Source organism: Ovis aries, chromosome 21 (assembly GCF_016772045.2).
Source record: "Ovis aries strain OAR_USU_Benz2616 breed Rambouillet chromosome 21, ARS-UI_Ramb_v3.0, whole genome shotgun sequence".
In the NCBI taxonomy this organism is placed as follows: Eukaryota; Metazoa; Chordata; class Mammalia; order Artiodactyla; family Bovidae; genus Ovis; species Ovis aries.
Window position 1 is genome coordinate 27,342,409 of NC_056074.1, and position 20,101 is coordinate 27,362,509.

Here is a 20,101-nt window from a genome sequence, read left to right on the forward strand (position 1 = left end):
GCCCTCTTCTAGTCCCCTAACTTTCTTCCCCTCTTCTTTACTTGAACAACATCTAAGGAGCTATTAAGGGTGCATTTGTTTTTCTTACCATTTTCCTAAGCTCTGGTTCAGGGTATTACCATTGTACCTTTCTTTATGGGAAATGTATTTAAACTTCTTTTTTAAGAAGACAGGCTTCCCAGATGGGGCTAGTGGTAAAGGACCCACCTGCCAATGCAGGAGACATAAGACATGTGGGTTTGATCTCTGGGTTGGGAAGATCCCCTGGAGGAGGGCATGGCAACCCACTCCAGTATTTTTGCCTGGAGAATCCCATGGACAGAGGAGCCTGGCCGGCTACAGTCCACGGGGTCCCACAGAGTCAGACACCACTGAAGAGGCTTAGTGTGCACGCACGCATACACAGAAGAAGAGAGACCAGAGCATTCTCTCTCTCTCTCTCTGCCATGGGATGACTCAGTGAGAAGGCTGCTCTTTGCACACCACAAGGAGAACTCTCACCAGAACCGGACCATGCTGGCACTTTTCTTGGATTTCCAGTCTCTAGAACTGCGAGAATATAAATTTCTGTGTTTCAGCCACTCAGTCTGTGGGATTTTGTCATAGCAGCCCGAGCGGCTTACGAAAAGCGGGAGGAGCCGAATCATGTTCATCATCCTTTGCGATATGATTCTTTACAGGCCCCAAGATCTGGGGTCAGTATCCCTCTACTGGGGTCAGACACTTGGGACCTGAGCTTTCAAATCCATCCCAGCTCCTGACTTTTTTGGTTCTCCCATTCCCTGGGAGCCTCATTTCAGCTCTCTAATGAGCATTGCCAGCAAGCGAATGTGTCTATTCAGCACCATGGACAGAGCTGTGCTGTCAGTTCCCAGGAATTAGAAGTTACTGCCTCGCAGTCTCAAGAAGGTGGTGGTGGGAAGGGAGGGCTGGGCTGAGAGAAAGGTCCGGAAGGAAGACTGACTGGCAGGATGCAGAAAATGCAGCCTCAATCCTGGCTGTGCTCAGCCATGGGGCTCCTACAAATAAGAAGTAGCTTCTCGATGCTGTTGCCTTCTTATACAGGCAGGCAGTGAAACTGGGGAGGTGATACTCTTTGTATTTAATTGCACTGACCCAACTGTTGTCAGACTGTAACCATGATGGGTCCTGGCAACAAAGCTCTAGCTGGTAAGGCGTTAGGTCTGGGGAGCATGTGGGAGTGTGGTGTCATGGTCTAGAGGCTTGGAGGAGAGCCAGCTGAGGAGCTTGGGAAGAGGGCGCTGGAGCTATGCTGTGGTCTAAGTTTGGGGCTAGAGATGGTACAGGTGTGCTGTCTTTTCTATGCCTGGGATGGGAATGAGGCTACAAGGGACGCTGGGCCTTGGGAAGGGAGGGGCCCGGCTCATGGCAATCTGGGCTGGTGAGAAGCCAGGGCTTCATTTGTCTGACTTTAATGAATAAATGGCATCCCCAGCCATTGTTTATCTACTTTTGAATCCTGACAAACAATCTGTGGCATCTGATGGAGAGGGTTATTAGCTGCATGGAGACAGATGGCTGGGGATGAGGGGACTGGCTCTTTATTACAGCGGGCCCAGAAGTGGCAGCACTCCTCTCACATCCCAGCCTCCACAGCAACACCAACAGCTTCTCCACCCCACCACCTCCCGCCTTCTGTGGCCCAGTCAAGCGTCCGAAGAAAGACCCAGTCCTAGAGGAAGACAGAATGGCCTGAGTAAGAGGGACAGGCAGGGCTGCAGGAGTTGGAAAAGAGGGCAGGTTTCTGAGTGGAAGTCCTTTGAGAATAAAGAGCTCTGCCTTATTCTTCTTTAGTATCCTCCCAAGTGCCCGGTGAGGCGCCGTTAATTCAATTAGCATTCAAGAAATATGAATGTTAAGGAGAAAGGCCGTCAGGTCTGGATTAGAAAAGATAATAGAAGCAGATTTAGTTGGGCCAGGTGGGTAGGTGAGGGACAAAGGGAAGGGAAGAGACAGGAAGAGAAGGAGGGGACCTAAAGGGAGGAAGGAAGAGAGTGTAGGGAAACAGTGCTCATAAGTCAGTGCACAATGTTTCTTCCCTACATCGGCTGCATGGAAATCAGCCTCATCGTCTGCTGTCCTTTCTGAGAAGCCCCAGGCCCTTTCTCTTGCTGCCACAGCCATAGACAGAGCTTCCTCCCTCCCCATCACCCCTGAGAAGGCAGGTTCCCACTGACCTTCATTCATTCTCCGAAACTTGTCCTTGGCCATGTAGCCCAGCACCAGACAGCATCCTCTTTTCTGGAGGCCCAGCTCTGGAAGAAAAGCAGAAGTGGGTGAGCTTGGAATGGGTCAAGGGTCAGTGAAGGTCCTTTTGCAAGAGATGTGAAGCTTGTTGCTCTTATAAAAGGGCTACTTATTCAACAAACATTTAGAAAGCACTTTGTCCAGGCTTGATTTTTTTCAAAACTTTCATCAGGTTTATTTCTAGGATTTTCATAATTTTAAGATGTCGTGATTATGGTTTGTATTTATTTATTTATCAGTGTATAGTTGCTTTACAATGTTCTGTTAGTTCTGCTGCATAGCAAAGTAAATCAGCTATACGTATACATGTATCCCCCTCTCTCTCTCTTTTTTCTTTTTTTTGGATTTCCTTCCCATTTAGGTCACCACAGAGCACAAGCAGAATTCGCTGTGCTATACAGTTGGTTCTCATTAGTTATCTATTTTATACAGTCCAGGCATAACTTAAGGCCAATAATTTGCTTATTTGATCTTTGCAACAACTCTATGAGGTACCGCTATGATATACTCTATGATATACCACTGTTATCCCCATTTTTATATTATATCCTCATTTATGAGCATGTTAGGTAGGTGGTCTTAGATGAAAGAGCTGGCAGGTGGCAGATCCAAGAGTTTGAACAGAGGCAGCCTGACTGCAGAGTCCAAAGTCATAACCTTTACTCTCTAGGTTAACGAGTCCCCAGGCTTGAAAGGGCTATGCCCAGATTACATCGGGACTGTGGTGAAGCCAGAGAAGAGGCAGAGGCCAGCCAGTGGGTGCAGGACGGAACAGCACAACCAGACACACTGGAGAATTCAGGGGAAGACACAGGGGCTGAGGGGCTTCCCAGGTGGGGCTAGTGGTAAAGAACATGCCTGCCAAAGCGGGAGATGTAAGAGAGGCAGGTTCAGTCCCTGGGTCGGGAAGATCCGCTGGAGGAGGGCATGGCAACCCACTCTGGTATTCTTGCCTGGAGAATCCCATGGACGGAGGAGCCTGGTGGGCTACAGTTCAGGGGATCACAAAGTGCTGGACATGACTGAAGTGACTTACTACACATAGTATACTGGAGTTAAGGTGTAGGTAGAAAGAGTACTTTTGGGAGAGAGTGAATGTCTGGGGCTGAGGATCCCTGTTCATCCTTACATTCAGGCACAATTCAGCATTGTCATCAGACACTTATGAGCGTAGACTCAGCGTGGAGCACAGGGGTGGAGATGGCTGAGAAACATAAGACATAGACTCGGGTCCCACAAAACAACAAGTTAGACCAATGATTCCAGGTAGCAAATGCAAGAGACCAATTTTCCTTCATGACGATATTCTGAAAATCAGTGTCCATTGTATATAAGCCCTGGACTGGAGTACCTTGGTTAGCCAGGCAAGATTTCCTCTCCGGTATCTATCCTTTGCCCTAAAGGTGGTACAGTGGTAAAGAAACTGCCTGTCTATTCAGGAGACTCAAGAGACATGGGTTCGATCCCTGGATCCAGAAGATCCCCTGAAGTAGGAAACGGCAGCCCACTCCGGTATTCTTGCCTAGGGAATCCCATGGACATAGGAGCCTGGCGGGCTACATTCCATGGGGCTGCAAAGAGTCAGACATGACCGAGTGACTGAGCATGCACACACACAGCTATCATTCACTCCTGATTTGTCAATAGCACTTGTGGCTTCTGAAACAGGTTTCTCTTTGGATTCCCCACAGCCACTGCATGAGGGAGGCAGATCGGTTATTACTATTCACACTTTGCAGATGAGAAAACTGAAGCTCAAAAATGTTAAATGACTTCCCATGATTATTGTAGCCTCCCCACCCCCACGTCTTTGCTTTGAAGTCATACAGATGTGGCAGCCGCCATGAGCTGGGAAAATGGATAAGGGGTATGATTTCCAGAGGCTGGGATGGGACTGCAACTCCTCCCAGGCTTTGTTAGCTTCCCAGGTGCCTGGCGACTCCCTCCGTCAGTTTCTTAGAGAAGGAATTTGCCACGGAGGGATACATCACAGCATCTTCCCCGACGCTTGGTGATACTCTGAGCCCTGGCTGGTCGGCATCTAGGCTGCCAGAGCTAGAGAGGCTGGGCTCTTTCTCCTGCAGCCCTCCCCCCACCTCTTGTGGTCCAGGCCCAGCCTCTCGGAGCAGCAGGATGAAAGGGCCGGAGAGACACAGATAAGTCAAGCTCAGGGGCTCCCGCCCCAGAGGAAAACAAAGCCTGGTGGGTGGTGGCGGAATGCCATGGCCCAGGGAGGTCGCGGGCTTTGATCTCTTGATTCTTTAAAGGGGTTTATTGACTATCAGTAAAGAGCAGAGAAGCAGATCTGAGCATGCCTTTTCCAAAGGCACTCACTTCTCTTCCTTTCTCTCCACGCTCGCTCGTCTGAAGGCACAGCCAAAACGCCCTCACTTCAAACAGCCTTACATCTCAGGCGCCCAAATTGACGATGTTAAGTTCCCTCATCCAAGGCCTCGGCCCTTTCTTCAGGGGCTCCTGCTCTGTCGAAAGCCATGCGGATCAAAGCCCCTTTGATGTTTACTTACTATATTTGTGGATGCTTTCTAACAACCACCTTCAAGAGGGAGGAATGCAGCCTGCCAGGAGGAGGGGCTGCGGAAGCTCTAGCTGCGAGGTGGCTCTGAGCCCCAGCGAACAACAGCCTCTGGCCCAGGACCCTCTTGAAACTGCAACATGCTGACGACAGGCAGCGTTAACCAGCCCATTATAATTGCACGCGTATTGTTCATCACGAGAATGACACAATTGCTGATGATTCCTATTACATTTTCCACTGACTTCCTATGCTCATCTGAAGTACATCAGCAGCGGCTCCTAATGAGAAAGGGAGCTTGGGTTTGGGTTCTTGTTTTGATCCCAGGAACAAACTCTGGCAGAAGAGTGTGGGCAGAAGATTCTGGGTGTATTTCGGCCAGTGTTCCTGCAGGGCTTCCTGGACCATCTCCTCACCTCTCAGGGAAATGGAGGGGCATGGTCCTCCTACAGATTTAGAGCCTGTGGATCACCTGCTGACTTTGAGTTGACCATATCTGCCACCTCAACCCACCCTGTCCTATGTCACGTAATTCGCCACCAGGGGTATTGCGCAATGAAAGAGGCTGTGTATGCACACGGTTATTATAAGTAAGACTCTCATGGACCATGTTTGATTTTTGCAAATGAGCAGGGAAAGACTTTCTTTTTTATATTAAAAAAACCTGATTAATAAAAGAAATGGAGGCTGAAGCAATTTCTCAATGTATTTGGCTCATTTAATTTGACACGTGTGGGTTAGTCTTAATTATTTAGGCATCTACATTACAAGGCACTAATAAGCACACTGCAGAAATTTATTAAGTGAGAGAGGGCTCTCTGACTAAGTCTTTACTGAAAAGTGGGGAGAAGCCACTGGGATCTTTGCAAGAACGAGCAGGTTGGGGGATTAAATATGTGAGAATGAGCAGGCTATCCATATATGAAAATTGAGGATGTTCTTGGGAGACATTTGCAGAGGTAAATTAGAGGTCATTGGGGCTACATGAAGAAGCAGGTCAGGGCCCAGGTGTGATTCCAGGAGAATCTGGAAACACAGGTGTGGTCAAAGATGGTGACCAGAGAGAAACATGAAGGGCACAGGAACCAATAGCTTACGATTCCAACAAGCCAGATCAACCAGGCTATTAATGGAAAGATGACGGAATGTGCTAGAAGAGGTATCGTTCACACTGTGAGCTGGGTCAGCCACCGGACGGCCACCGTCTTTGTCGGGTGGTGTGGGACTGATGGTGGAGTCAGATCCCAGATGCCCATTTTATTTATTTATTTTTAAGGCTTTTTTGTTTGTTTTTGATGTGGACCGTTTTTAAAGGCTTTGTTTGATTTGTTACGATAGTGCATCTGTTTTATGTTTTGGTTTCTTGGCCTCAAGGTAGATGGGACCTTAGCCCCCAGCCAGGGTTCGAACCCACATTCCCTGCATCGGAAGGTGAAGTCTTAAGCACTGGACCACCAGGGAAGTCCTCCAGATGTGCGTTTAAAACAGCAAGATGCTGAGGTCCTCTCCATGTAGACTTTGGGGCTGCAGCTTTTGGCTAAGGACTAAATCAGTAGCAGAACCACCAGATGCACTGAACGGGCCCTCGGAAAAAGACTGATGTGAATGGAGTCATCCTGGCTTGAAGGACAGTTCAGTGCAAAGAAGGCCAGGGTCACCTGCCTGTGAACGTGCGGAGGGTACTGTCTCAGGAGAACAAAGAGTTAGGAGACACTGCTACACAAGGAGGGGCTTCTCCAGTGCCTCAGTGGTAAAGAACCCGCCTGCAGTGCAGGAGCTGCAGGAGACATGGGTTCAATCCCTGGGTCAGGAAGAGCCCCTGGAGGAGGGCATGGCAACCCGCTCCACTGTTCTTGCCTGGAGAATCCCATGGAGTCTGGCGGGCTACCGTCCAAGGGGTCACAAAGAGTTGGACACGATGTGAGAGTTGGACTGTGAAGAAGGCTGAGCACCAAAGAATTGATGCTTTTAAACTGTGGTGTTGGAGAAGACTCTTGAGATCCCTTGGACTGCAAGGAGATCCAACCAGTCCATTCTGAAGGAGATCAGCCCTGGGATTTCTTTGGATGGAATGATGCTAAAGCTGAAACTCCAGTACTTTGGCCACCTCATGCGAAGAGTTGATTCACTGGAAAAGACTCTGATGCTGGGAGGGATTGCGGGCAGGAGGAGAACGGGATGACAGAGGATGAGATGGCTGGATGGCATCACGGACTGGATGGACGTGAGTCTGAGTGAAGTCCGGGAGTTGGTGATGGACAGGGAGGCCTGGTGTGCTGCAATTCATGGGGTCGCAAAGAGTTAGACACGACTGAGCAACTGAAGTGAACTGAACTGAAAGCGACTTAGATGCACACACCCTACATAAGGAAGCACTGCCTGAGAAGGGGTATATTTCTTAGGGAGAAGGCCAGGTTGCACCCCAGGAACTCCCAGCCTTTAGATTGTGAGCCACAGAAGGGTGGGGATAGTGTCTACTTAGGCTCAGGGTTCGTGGTCTGAAGCACAGTACCTGGCACATGGTGAGTGATCAGGAAAAGTCTGATTTAATGAAAGAGATGACTGAGAAATAATGGGCAGTGACCAGTTCTCCCTGACCCAGGCCAGAGAGAAGTCAGATGGGCTTGACCGAGGCACAGGGGATTAGGTCAGGTGAGGATGGCCTGGAGTGAATGAACGCTGTAATTCATCGCAATAGGAGTCCGGGAAATGTGCAGTTTCCTCTTGGGAGGTATAAAAAAAGATGGCTTCATAAAAGGAATGGTTTTCCTTCAGTTTCTGAGGGTGAGGATGGGACTTTTTCTAGCCTGAGGATTCCTATATTCTTCCTAGTAATCATGATATTGCGGAGATATTACTTCACATTTGTGGGATACTTATTTTTTCACGACACTGTCATACTCACTGTCTTATTGGGTGTTCACAGTAGCTCTGTGAGGCAGGCAAGGCAGAAGTGATTTCCTCCATTTTGGTTTCAGAAACTGGCTCAGAGAAGTAAAATGACAATTCAAGGCCAAAGCACAGTCTAGCCCGGCCAGTGCTCAGGCTGGAATCCAGGTCTGATTTCTGGCTTAATTCCTAGGGTGGGTCCAATGATCCCAGGGCTAGCTGATGCTGTGAATCAAGACAGACACTGAGGGACTTCTCTGGTGGTCCAGTGGTAAAGAATCCACCTTCCAATGCAGGGCCATGGGTTTGATCCCTGGTTAGGGAACGAGGTTCCCACATGCCTCAGGGCCACTAAACCTGAATGACACAGCTGCTGAGTCTACTCGCCTCAATGAAAGATCATGCGTTCCATAATGAAGAGCTTGTATGACGCAGCTAAGACCCGACACAGCCAAATAAATAAAATAAATAAATATTTTTAAAAAGACAGACATGGAAGTGTCAGCAGAGATCAGCGGTCCTGTGGCATCAGGAGTGAACTGGGTTCCCCTAAACCTGATGCGGAAGTCCTGACTGCAGTATCTCAGTGAAAGTGAAAGTCACTCAGTCGTGTCTGACTCCTTGTGACCCCACGGACTATAGAGCCCATGGAATTCTTCAGGCCAGAATACTGGAGTGGGTAGCCTTTCCCTTCTGCAGGGGATCTTCCTAACCTAGGGATCGAACCCAGGTCTCCTGTATTGCAGGCAGATTCTTTACCAGCTGAGTCACCAGGGAAGCCCAAGAATATTGGAGCGGGTAGCCTACCCCTTCTCCAGCAGATCTTCTGGACCCAGGAATCGAACCAGGGTCTCTTACATTGCAGGTGGCTTCTTTACCAGCTGAGCTATCAGGGAAGCCTGCACCATCTCAGACTGTGTCTTTATTTGGAGATAGAGACTAGACCAAGGTAATCAAGTTAAAATGATCACCAGGGGGACTCTAATCCAATATGGGGCTTCTCAGGTAGAGCAGTGGTAAAGAGCCAACTGTCAATCAAGAGACACAGGTTGGATCCCTGGGTTGGGAAGACCCCCTGAGGAAGGAAATGGCAACTCACTTCAGTATTCTTGTCTGAAAATTCCCATGGACAGAGGAGCCTGGCCAATTACAGTCCATGGTTTGCAAGAGTCGGACCCAGCTGAGTGACTGAGCACACATGCACGCAATCCAATATGACTGGTGTCCTCATACACAGGGGAAATCTGGGACAGACACCCATGCAGGGACAGTGCCAAATGAACATGGAGAAGGTTGTTGGTAAGCCACAAGGGACGCCTAGAACAGAGCCATTCCTCAGGCCCTTTGGAAGGAACCAGCCCCGCCAGCATCTTTTGTGGACTCCTGGCCTCCAGAGCTGGTGGTGGTGGTGGTTTAGTCGCTCAGTCGTGGCTGACTCTTTCGACCCATGGGCTGTAACCTGTCAGGCTCCTCTGTCCATGGGATTTTCCAGGCAACAATACTGGAGTGGATTGCCATTTCTTTCTCCAGGGGATCTTCCCGACCCAGGAATCGGACCCAGGTCTCCTGCATTGCAAGCAGATTCATTACCGACTGAGCTATGAGGGAAGCCCTCCAGAACTGGTAGGCAACACCTTTTTTTAATGTTTAGGTCATCCAGTTTGTGGCCCTTTGTCACAGCAGCCCTAGCAAGCTAATATAGACAGGAAGAGGGGAGGAACTGGTCTCCTCTGCGGCCTGGCTATTTCCGTTGGTTTTCTTTGACCCCTGTCCCTTTGTCCTGGGGGATGCAGGGGGCAGCATCACATGACCACTCGGAAGGCTCCTGAGAGGCACCAGCCGACTAGAGGGCAGTCAGAGGGGCTGCTAAGACCAGACAGTGGGGGCGGTGGGCACGAGAGATGATGGGAAAGAGGGAAGGTGGGGAGGGAGGGAGGGCTGGCTATGTGTCTTTTAAATTTTCATTCATTTGTTGAGTTACTTCTGGCTGTGCTGGGTCTTCGCTGCTGCTCGGCTTTTCTCCAGCTGCAGAGAGCAGGGGCCACTCTCTAGCTGTGGTCCATGGGCTTCTCACTGTGGTGGCTCCTCTCGTTTCAGAGCACGGGCTTTAGGGTGCACAGGCTTCAGCAGCTGCAGCTCCTGGGCTCTGGAGCGTGGGTTCAATGGTTGCAGTGCATAGGCTCAGTTGCTCCGAGGCACGTGGGATCTTCCGGGACCGGGGATTGAACGCACGTTTCCTGCATTGGCAGGTGGACCCTTTACCACTGAGCTCCCAGGAAAGCCACTAGCTATGTGTCTTGACGTCAGCCCAGAAGGCCTTGAGCATTCCTGTTGTCAGTGTGTGGGTGACGTCGGCCCAAAGAGTGCTTGCTTAGTGCCCCAGCCAGACAGGAATGGGCTGTGAAGAAATCACAGCCAGATCTGGTGACAGTGCACAGGTGCCGGGTCTTGCTCCCTCACTCGAGGCTATCTGAGGCATTTGGAAGCCCACCTGTTCCCACCCTGCCCAGGCACCATGGTCCAGGGACACTTGCTGAGAACTGTCCCTTTAGGTTTGCTGTTGTTCAGTTGCTAAGCTGTGTCCAGCTCTTTGCGACTCCATGGACCGCAGCACGCCAGGCTTCCCTGTCCTTCACCATCTCCCGGAGTTTGTTCAAACTCATGTGCATTGAGTGGGTAATGCCAACCAACAATCTCAACCTCTGTCGTCCCTTTATCCTCCTGCCCTCAGTCTTTCCCGGCATTGGCACCCATTTATTACCTGAAGCTGTTAGATGGAGCCTAGGGGCCTACTGAACAAGAAATAGAGTGGTGGGGCAGGCGGTTTTGTGTGGCTGTAGCGAAGATTTCAGGAGTAGAGAAAGTGAGGCAGGAGACAGAGCCAGGAACGAGATTCTGGGGGACCTGGTGAGCCTTGCCTTGGAGTCTGCATTTTTTCTACAGAGTGCTTAGCAGAAGACAGGCCAGACTTGCATCTTCTAAAGATCATTTTAGCATGGATGCAGATGATGACTGGGAGAAGGTAAGCCCAGGCAGGGGAGAGCAGCTGTGTGACTGCTGCAACCCTCCTGGCAAGAGGAAATGGGTGGATATGTTCCCCCTCTTCCTGTTCTCCCAGGAAAGCCCGAGACGAGAAAGCAGGTGAAAAGACCCTGGGCTTCTCAGAGGGATGTTCACAGCCTCCACACCCCCACCACCTTGAGATGGGACAGCAGAGCAGGGGCTGAAAATAGCTCCCCAGATGGTGCAAGAGAGCAGATGGCAAAGACGTCAGCTGGACCTGGCTGGAGTCACGCAGAGCACCTGGGGGCAGTGGGGCCATGTGGGCTGCAAAACCACCAGCGCCAGCTGGAGCCTTGCTTCAGCCCTGGATAGTCCTCAGGGCTTCTTTGGGCTTTCGTTTTCTCATTTACAAAATGTGGATAGTGCTCGTAAGACCCTCCTCACTCGGTTGACATGCGAATCCAGTGAGACAGCAGTTAGTGTAAAGGACCTTGAATAAAGCACCAATGAGGATGAAATTGAAACAGACCATCAGACTGCAGTCTAGAGGTGATCAAATCTTCCCCTCCTCCTCCTTTGTTTTTTTTGAAAACAGATGCCAAAGGGGCGGCTCAGGGAGTGATATGCCTTGTCCAGGGTGATTTAATGAGCTGTGAGGTGGCATCTCTGAAGATTAGGGTGGCAGCAACAAGTCAGCGGGGCTGGAGGAGTGAAGCAAGGTGGGAAGACCAGCCGGGGGTGTCGCAGGCGAGGTCAGGGACCGCAGGTGCTAGAAACAGTAAGTGGCAACTCAAGAGATGTTTCTCAGCCTAGACAATAGGCTAAGGGTCAGAGAGGCTCAAGCAGGGGAACAGGAAGACCCCACAGGGTCTTCAGTGGGGAGATGAGAGGAAGCGAGGGGTGTGTGTCAGAAGCGATTGACAAAGGAAGCTGATTATGGGTGATATTGGTGCATTATGGATTTCCTGTATTTGAAAGATCTCCAAGTGGACAGGTCCTGGATGATCACATGAGCATGAGTTCAGATCTGAAGAAACACATCTTAAAGCAACTTCACTGCCCTTGGAGAGTGAATATCGTGGTCTGTAGACCAATTCACGTGGTGACAATTTAAACACAAAGCAGGGGGATGATACAGGCAGCCTGGTGACGATGATATGATGCCGCCACCACCCCTCCACCACCAGCGCACACTCAAACTGGCAGCTATAAAACCCAACCCACGGGAACTCCCTGGTGGTCCAGTGGTTAAGAATCTGCTTTGCAATGCAGGGGATGTGGGTTCGATCCCTGGTCGAGGAACGAAGATCCCACAGGCTATGAAGCAACTAAGGCTGTACACCACAACTGCTGAAGCCCACATGGTCTCAAGACCGGGTGCCATAACTGGAGAGGCTGTGCACCACAAGGAAAGATCCCGCATGATGTAACAAAGATCGAAGATCCCGCGTGCTGCAACCAAGACCCAACACAGTCAAATTAAATCAATGTTTAAAAAATTTAACCCACAAACACTCATCGAGAGGCATGATGCTCAAGACAAAAATACACAACACAAGCTTCCTCCCAGTGGGATTACAATCTGGCTGGTTATGTAAGGCAGGGGTCTGCAACCTCCGGGGTCTGTCTAATGCCTGATTATCTGCGGCGGAGCTGATGTAATAATAATAGAAATAAAGAGCACAGTAAATGTAATGCACTTGAATCATCCTGAAACCAACCCCTCCAGCCCCCTGACCCATGGAAAAACTGTCTTCCATGAAACCGGTCCTTCATGCCAAAAACGTTGGGGACCACTGATATAGGTAGGACATAGCCTGTGAAAAAGTCAAGTCGAAGACAAGCAGCAGTTTAACTAAAAAAGTGTCACGAGGCTGAGCTGGAGTTATTTCTACATAAACAACAATAATTGCTGTAAGTGTCTTGAGGAGGAAAAAGGAGTTGTGTGGGGTGGGGTGGTCATCTCAAAGGGCCTGGGGGGCTGCTGACTTGTCTAGGGTTTGCCTTGGTTGGGTGTCAGTACCCATGGCCTCTGTCATCACAAGCCATTCTGCCCAGCGATGGCCCCCTGGGTGGCAGGAAGCTGGAGTGTCATGTTTGGAAAGTTCTCGCCGAGATTCTACTAAACTGCTTTCTGCATCCGGTCTGCCTGGTCCTGTTTTCAGCATAATCACTCACATCCCAGGCAATAAGGGTGCCCGTAAATCACGCAAAGATCACAGTTTACTGATCAAGCTCTCTAGGAAAGAGTCCTGAAGAGAGGGATAGTAAAGGTTTATTAATCCTGACTAGTGCGTGACTCTGGGCCTTGAGGACAAGTAATAAATGTTTAATAGCCCAATAATACCTGTTTCATAATTTTTGAATCTCGTTGCTTGCTAATGCTAAGTTTATTAAAGCACTATAAACTTTACATTGTTGTAAAGACGTAACTGCTCTTTCATTGCTAATTTCATATGAGTTAATTATATTAGAACTGTTTTTTCCCCATTCATATTAAGTATCAATTAGTTCCCTTAAACTATTGATTTGTATTTAATTAACTATGCTATTACATACCAATTAAATTCTTATAAGAGAAATCTGAAACAGCTGTGGTCTTAAATTCAGTTTTAAAAACAATGAATTACATACAAAGCTTACATCCAGTGCTCCTCTTTGAGGAAGTATTGGCAATCATTGAGATAATTCCAAAAAGCTTTTGCAGTCACCAACCCTTCCTCACTAGCTCCTGCAAGGAGCAAGGCTCCTTCATTCTCACTTTTTTGGTCCTATTTTTTGGCTGTGTGGTATGTGGAATCTTAACTCCTTGACCAGGGATTGAACCTATGACCCCTGCGATGGAAGCGTGGCATCTAACCATTGGATAGCCAGAGAAGTCCCCTGAATAAGGCTCCTTCAGAGCCTTATCTGATAGTAAGCCCCTTGTGCTCTCTGCAACAGCAAGGACCAACCTTGGGGTAGCCCTTTGCCCGTCCTTGACTTCTCAATTGCCTCAGCCATGCCATTTACTGCCTGGCATGGCCCTACCACGGAGTGGCCAAGGCAGATGGCATATTAGCCAACTCCTCATCCCCAGCTGTGGGGTTCACGACTGCTCGCATTGCTGCTGGCCCCAGGTCTCATGTGCCTGCAGGAAATCTGGTGCCCATGTGATCCCCAGTCCCCTGGCTTCTCCAAATCTCTGTTCATCGCCCCGTGTCTGTACATTACGGGCAGGAAAAAGGCAGCCCTGGGCGTTTACTTTCCTCATCTTATTTCACCCTCACATCAACGTTAGGAAGCTAAGCATTACTATTCCTGTCTTTGTGGATAAAGAATTGGACATTTTAGAGGCAGAAGGAGTTTGTCAGCTATGAGTGGTGAAGCTTGGGGCATGCCTGGGGACTTCCATACTGGCCTCCGTTCTCTGCGAGAAAGAACTCCTCACCAATTCTGAGTCTTGGCACCCCTGGCTGGTTCTCTGAGACCCTCCCTGACTCTTTTCATCCTTCTTATCTTTCTGTCTGAGGCTGGGCTCACCCCCTACCCTCAGTTACTGCCTGAGGTCTTTCTCCCAGTTGGCTAATTCCTTGGAATCCCAACTCGGTCACCAGCTGACTTGGGAGGTGGCCTTCCTCTGGGCCCCTTGGGCATCACTGCAGCCCCCAATTAGGCAGAGTCTGCCACACCCCTTTGCACACTGGTCTTGGGACCGGCTGCCCACTCCTCCCCTCGGGGCTGGCCACAGCTCAGCCTTGCCCCTCTCCACTGGCGTGTTGTCTCCCTGGACCAGGCTCACTTAATTCACCAGTGCCATTAAAGTGGTCATGCACTGAACACTTATGATTGATTAGTCCCTGGGCTGAGAACTTGGTATGCATTATCTTCTATCATAACAATTCTATAAGTGAATACTGTTATTGTTCCTAATAACACGAAACAGATAATTCAAAATACGAAACAGTCACTCGAGAGTCAAACAGCTAGTAAGTTTGGAGGCCAGAAAAACTGATTATAAATGAGGTTTTTGGACTACTAGTATGATCTCTTTGTGAGAGGTACAGGGGCTTAGGGAAAGTTTAATAATGCTGGTGGAGGAATTTTGTAGGGAAGGTTTATCACATGTACAAAGTTCCCTCAGCCATCTCTGATCTGAGATGTCTTATCCCACTGGCTAATTGTGCTCTGGGGGACCATGGCACAGAAACTGTATCATGAAGGCCATTCCCACCCCCTCCCCCACCCCTGGCCTGTCATCAGTCCACTTATCCTGAGAGGAACGGGGACTGCTGACAGCCATATGCCTGGAAGGCTTTTAGACTTTTCCTAGGAGAAAGTTGGGAGTTGGTGACTAATGTCTGAGTGGGGCCAGGTGCTGAACAGCTGTGGCCTGTCCCCGGGGAGCCTGAGCCTGGTACAGCCAGTCAATCATGTCGGCAGATCAGGCAGAAAGAGGGCAGCCCTCCTGTCTGTTTTCTAGTAGGACCGACAAAGTCCCCCTGGACCAAAGCTACGGGCAGCAGGAGGCCCGCAGGGCCCCCATGCCCACGTGCCCCTGCCCCATCACCTGCCCGGCTCTAATGCCAGAAGGCAGGGGCCCAGGAGGAGTCTATGAACGTGGCTTGTGGCTTTAACACTCACAGAGATTCGTAGTCAGGTTGATCGGATGGGGCTCAGAGAAGCTAGGTAATTTTCCGAAGTCCCCTAACCGGGAGGTGGAGGAACAAAGGGAGGAAAGGAAGTTCACGAAGGAGGGGACACATGTATCCCTAAGTCCGATGTATGGCAGAACCCGGGCTTTTCCTGGTGGCTCAGACGGTAAAGAATCTGCCCGCAATTCAGGAGACGCGAGTTTGATCCCTGGGTCAGGAAGATCTCATGAAGAAGGAAATGGCAAACCACTCCAATGTTCTTGCCTGGAGAATTCCACGGACAGAGGAGCCTGGCGGGCTACAGTTGATGCAATCACAGAGTCAGACATGACTGAGTGACTAACACCGTACCGTATGGCAGAAACCAACACAACAATGAAAAGCAATTACTCCCTAGTTAAAAATAAATAAATACAAAGAAGAAAATAGAAACCATCTGCGCACACACGCGCACACACAATCCCAGGCCCATTTGACCCCAGGGCCCGGGCTGCACTCTCCTGCTCGGAATGCAGGCTGGATGCTACATGCAGAGCCCAGGTGACCTGCAGAGACCGCAGCCAGAGGAAGCGGACTGTGTGTGTCTTGAGGGTGCTGGTGAATTAGGTCAGCCCTTCTAGGAGGTCAGGGGGTTCTGGGAAGCCCTCCTGGGAGCTAGGCCCTGGCAAGTCCAGGCCTGGAGAAGGGAAGGGTATCCTGCAGGGAAGCAGGGTGGGAGTGGGCTGGTAGGGCAGGGAAGTATGGAGGAGTGGGAATGGGGGAGGGGGAGCAGCGGGAGCCTTGACGCTGTTTAGTTTTGTGCTTACAGACCTTCCTGTCACCCATTTACAGCCCAAATGAAATCATGAAGGCTGAGGATGAGCCAAGAGTGTCCCATAAGGGCGGTGAACTGGCTTTAAAGAATTTCTCACTGGAATCAGGCGGGAATGGCCAGCCTTTGTCCTCAGGGCCACATACCACTGGTCTTGGCAGGGGTGGAGGGAGACGTTTGTTCTAACCTGGCACCAGGGAAGAGGGTGGAAAGAAGGGAAAGGTGTCCTGGGAGAGCGGGGAGTATGGGTCTTTCAGGGTACTTGGGTTGGGCTTCCCGGGTGGCTCAGTGGTAAAGAAGCTGCCTGCCAATGCAGGAGACCGGGTTTGATTCCTGGCTCAGGAAGATCCCCTGGAGTAGGAAATGGCAACCCACTCCAGTATGCTTGCCTGGGAAACCCCATGGACAGAGGAGCCTGGCGGGCTACAGTCCGTAGAGTTGTGGAGCTGGACACAACTGAGAGACTGAGCCCACAAGAATGGGATGGAAGGGAGTGGACCAGGCTTCCGCTCCCTCCACTTTCTGGGTGGAAAAGCAGTACAGGAGGGAGGCCAGGCCAGGACAGTCACCGTGCCTGTTGACAGTCTGGTCAGCATGCCATGCCTGGCTGCCAGGGCTGCGCCCATCCAGAAGCTGCACCCTTTCCCTGGGGCAGACGAGGGACGGGTGTAGGGGAGTGTGTCTTCCTCCAGGCTCTGCCCCTCCGTCCACACTTCCCGACCCGGGCCTGCCTACCAGTGCATCGTGGCTTGGGCTGTCTTGGGAGGTAGGCTGGTGAGCAGCGGAGGCCTGGGGTTGGCCAGATCTCACCCCCTACAGCAGTGCCAAGCTTCCCGCCCACCCAGCAAGGCAGGAAAGTGGATGCTGAGGTTCAGAGGGGAGCCAGCGGGGAAGGCAGGAAACCCTGCTGTCCTCCCATTACTGAAATCCTCCTGGAGACCCCGACACCCCATTACAACTCTGAATCTTATAATTAAATCGAGTCTGCCAGTTACCTCGCAGCACGGCAGCAATTCAAGCTCATTGGAGGCTTTCTTTGTTTACTTTTATTTATTTATTTAGTAATTATTTATCCAGCTACATGGAGGCGCTAGCTCCATGTTTCTCTTGCCTTCAAAAAGCACAGATGTAGATAAGAAAGGGGGAGAGGTGAGGAAAGCAGAATGGGGGAGTCCAAGGGCTGAGCCCTTGCTGGGGGTACCTCTGGGAGAGGATTAGGGTAAATGCCTTGGGCTGGTTCTAACCCCCTGTTCTTGTCCAAGGTGCCTTAGGGAAGGTCCACTGTTTCCAGGAAGCTCCATGGAACCCCTTGACCCTGAGGGTCTTGGATGTGGGTCTGAGAATGAGGCTGTGACCGGACATTAGGACTAACTCACTCACAGCGCTTGGCAGGCTTAGCAACCCGTCAGACCCAAGCTCACCGCACCTGAGACCACCCTGAAGAAGGATGCTGAGGACAGAGAGACACCATGACTTGCCCTATCTCACCCAGCTGCTGCTGGCAGAGATGAGATTTGAACACAAGGCTTGGGGATAAAACCAAGCATCCCCCCACCTTGCCCGGAGCCCCAGATGCACGTTGGCAGGCCCAGTAACAGAAATCAAAGACCCTTCTTTCTCTTTAATGATAACCTTTCAGCGGTGAGGGGGTGGAGGAGAGCCTGAGAGCTTTGATTAAGGAATCAACCTCAAACAGATCCAGGGTAGCGATTCCAAACCACCAGCCATCACTTAATAAGAACATGAAAGTTTATTTACCACACGGCCGGCCCAGCAGGAGGCTGATTGCTAATAGGCACGCCATGGGGCTGGGTGAGCTCTGCACAGATTGACAGCCGAGCTCCAGAGAGGTGACCCCTTTTGGGGCTATGAACTTGACCAGCCAGCCAGGACAGAGGACGAGGGTGCTGAGATGCTGTGAGAGAGGGAGAGGAAGACACAGGCTTGCCTATCACGGTTGGTGGGAGGATGGGAAGGAGTTCCAGACTAGCTGACACCTAAACAAATCTCCCTTGAAGGGAAAATGGGATTTATTCACCACCTGCCCTCACCAACCTGTTGGTTGGGTCAGCTGTGGGCTGTTTACTACTTCCGGGAGCAGGCATGGGTGGTTCCAGGAATGACCTGAACCGCTCCTGCTCTGTTTGGGAGGAACGGAGCTCAGAGGTGTCTGGGCTTGTGGGCGGTGGGATCAATGATGCCTCCGACGCCCACTAGAAACAATCTTGGAACTTGATTCAGCCTCTGGCTAGTCCACAGAGGACAGCAGCCATGGGAGAGAGTCTGGTGGCTGGTCCTGACTGCAGGAGGATTTATATTGACATCTCTGGTTAATCTGGAGAAGGTTCTCTGGCTGGAGGACCCAGTGCTGTAACCTGGTCTTAGACACACAGAAGCCTTTAAGCCCAGGGCCTGGTGAGTAGGAGGTCCTGGCTTATAAACTTTGGACAGGACAGCCAGGTCCTCCTCTCCAGGATCCTGAGACCAAGGGGGGTCAACACAGGAACGTTGCACCATTGACCCCACGGCCCGTGGGACTTCTCATACTGTAGTGCGGCCCTCCCACCGCCACTTGGCTCTTGATCTGAGGGTGCCCCTTCATTGTCTCCTACGTTTATGAAAGGGAGACCTCCTGGGCTGTGATGACGAGTGGAGGTAATTGATGCAGAAAGCTGGGAGGTAAGGAGAGGTGGGTGTCCCTTTTGCCTGCCCAAAGGTGCGCAACCAAGGCTGGGCACATTGTAAGTGCCTAACACACGGGAGTTAGAACAATAATATGACGCACTGTTATAAAGGGAAGAGGTGTGCTGTAAGTCTGGGCAGGAATGAAATTCTCTAGGACGGAGGTTTGTTTGCCTGAGGGCTCTGGTTCTGTAGTTTGAATCAAGGCTTCCAGACTGTTGTAAAGGTAATGCTCATAGCAGCTCAGGGGGCCGCTGTGCTCAGCTCCTGGGAGAAAGGGCTGGGTGGTGGCGGTCCTGATGGTGGTGTCACCCCTGGCTTGCATGGTAGCGCAGATTCCAGGCTGGTATTGTGCAGAATCAGAAGAGCCAAAGGCCTGAAGACAGTCGTTGCCAACCTCGCCAGCAGGTGCGAGTAACGGCAGAGCAAGCGCGGGGCACATACTAAGCGCTGGGCGGTGGAGGGAGAAGGTTAAGACAGATTCTCAGAGTCTTAGAAACTAGTCAAGGAGTCAGAACAAATAGTCATATAGATCCAGATAAAGAGCCTTTCATGACATGTCTAGTTCAAGCAAGGGATGGAAATTTCCACCGGGCCCCGCTCAGGGAGGGTGGCGCACAGCCCTGTAAACCTTCATTTAAGAGGCATGTAGACTAAAGCTGGGAGCACCCAGAGGATGGTGCTTGGCCGTGGAGGGTCTGGAAGACTGGCCACAAGAGGCCCAGGTGAGGATCATGGTTGGGCAGGGAGGAGAGACCAGACTGACCACAGGACTTTGGGGAGAGGTCGGACTGGGTGCAGGTTATAGGGAAGTAGGTGGCAACTCAGTAGGACAAACTTGCCTTCAGGGCAAGCTGCCCCAGCCTGTTCTTCACAAGGACTCAGGTGGGACTGAAGCCAGGGGATCCTACAGCCCCCTGGCCTGTCCTGCGGATCTGGGGTGTAGGCACTTGGCAACCAGTGGAGCAAGGACCTACCATGGGCTTGGGTATCTCTTCCCAGCACTGTGTTGACTGAAAAAAAAAAAAAAAAAGCACAGCTAAAAGCTGAGAATTATGTTTTATTTGCTAGACAAAACTGAGGATTTAAACCTGGGGTGCAACCTCTAAGATAGTTCTGAGAGAGGTAAGGGAGGGACCAGGATATATATAGGAGTTTTTGCAAAAAAAAGACTAGGTATTCTGAACATCAAAAGATGACAGTCAATTAAAGAAAACCAGCCATCTCAAGTTAAGGAATTTAGCATTTTTCTGCTAAATTATGGGGAGACACTAGAATCTG

At 50.7% G+C, this 20,101-nt stretch overlaps 1 protein-coding gene across 2 annotated transcripts in view; it reads right to left on the minus strand.

The window, feature by feature from the left end:
* Positions 1-20,101, minus strand: part of KIRREL3 (kirre like nephrin family adhesion molecule 3) — a 610,621-nt gene that overhangs the window by 132,684 nt on the left and 457,836 nt on the right. For both annotated transcript variants that reach the window (XM_042238383.2, XM_042238382.2), the window contains exon 2: positions 2,199-2,276. In XM_042238383.2, the coding sequence (XP_042094317.1) occupies positions 2,199-2,276 (78 nt within the window). The remainder of the gene's footprint in view (positions 1-2,198; positions 2,277-20,101) is intronic.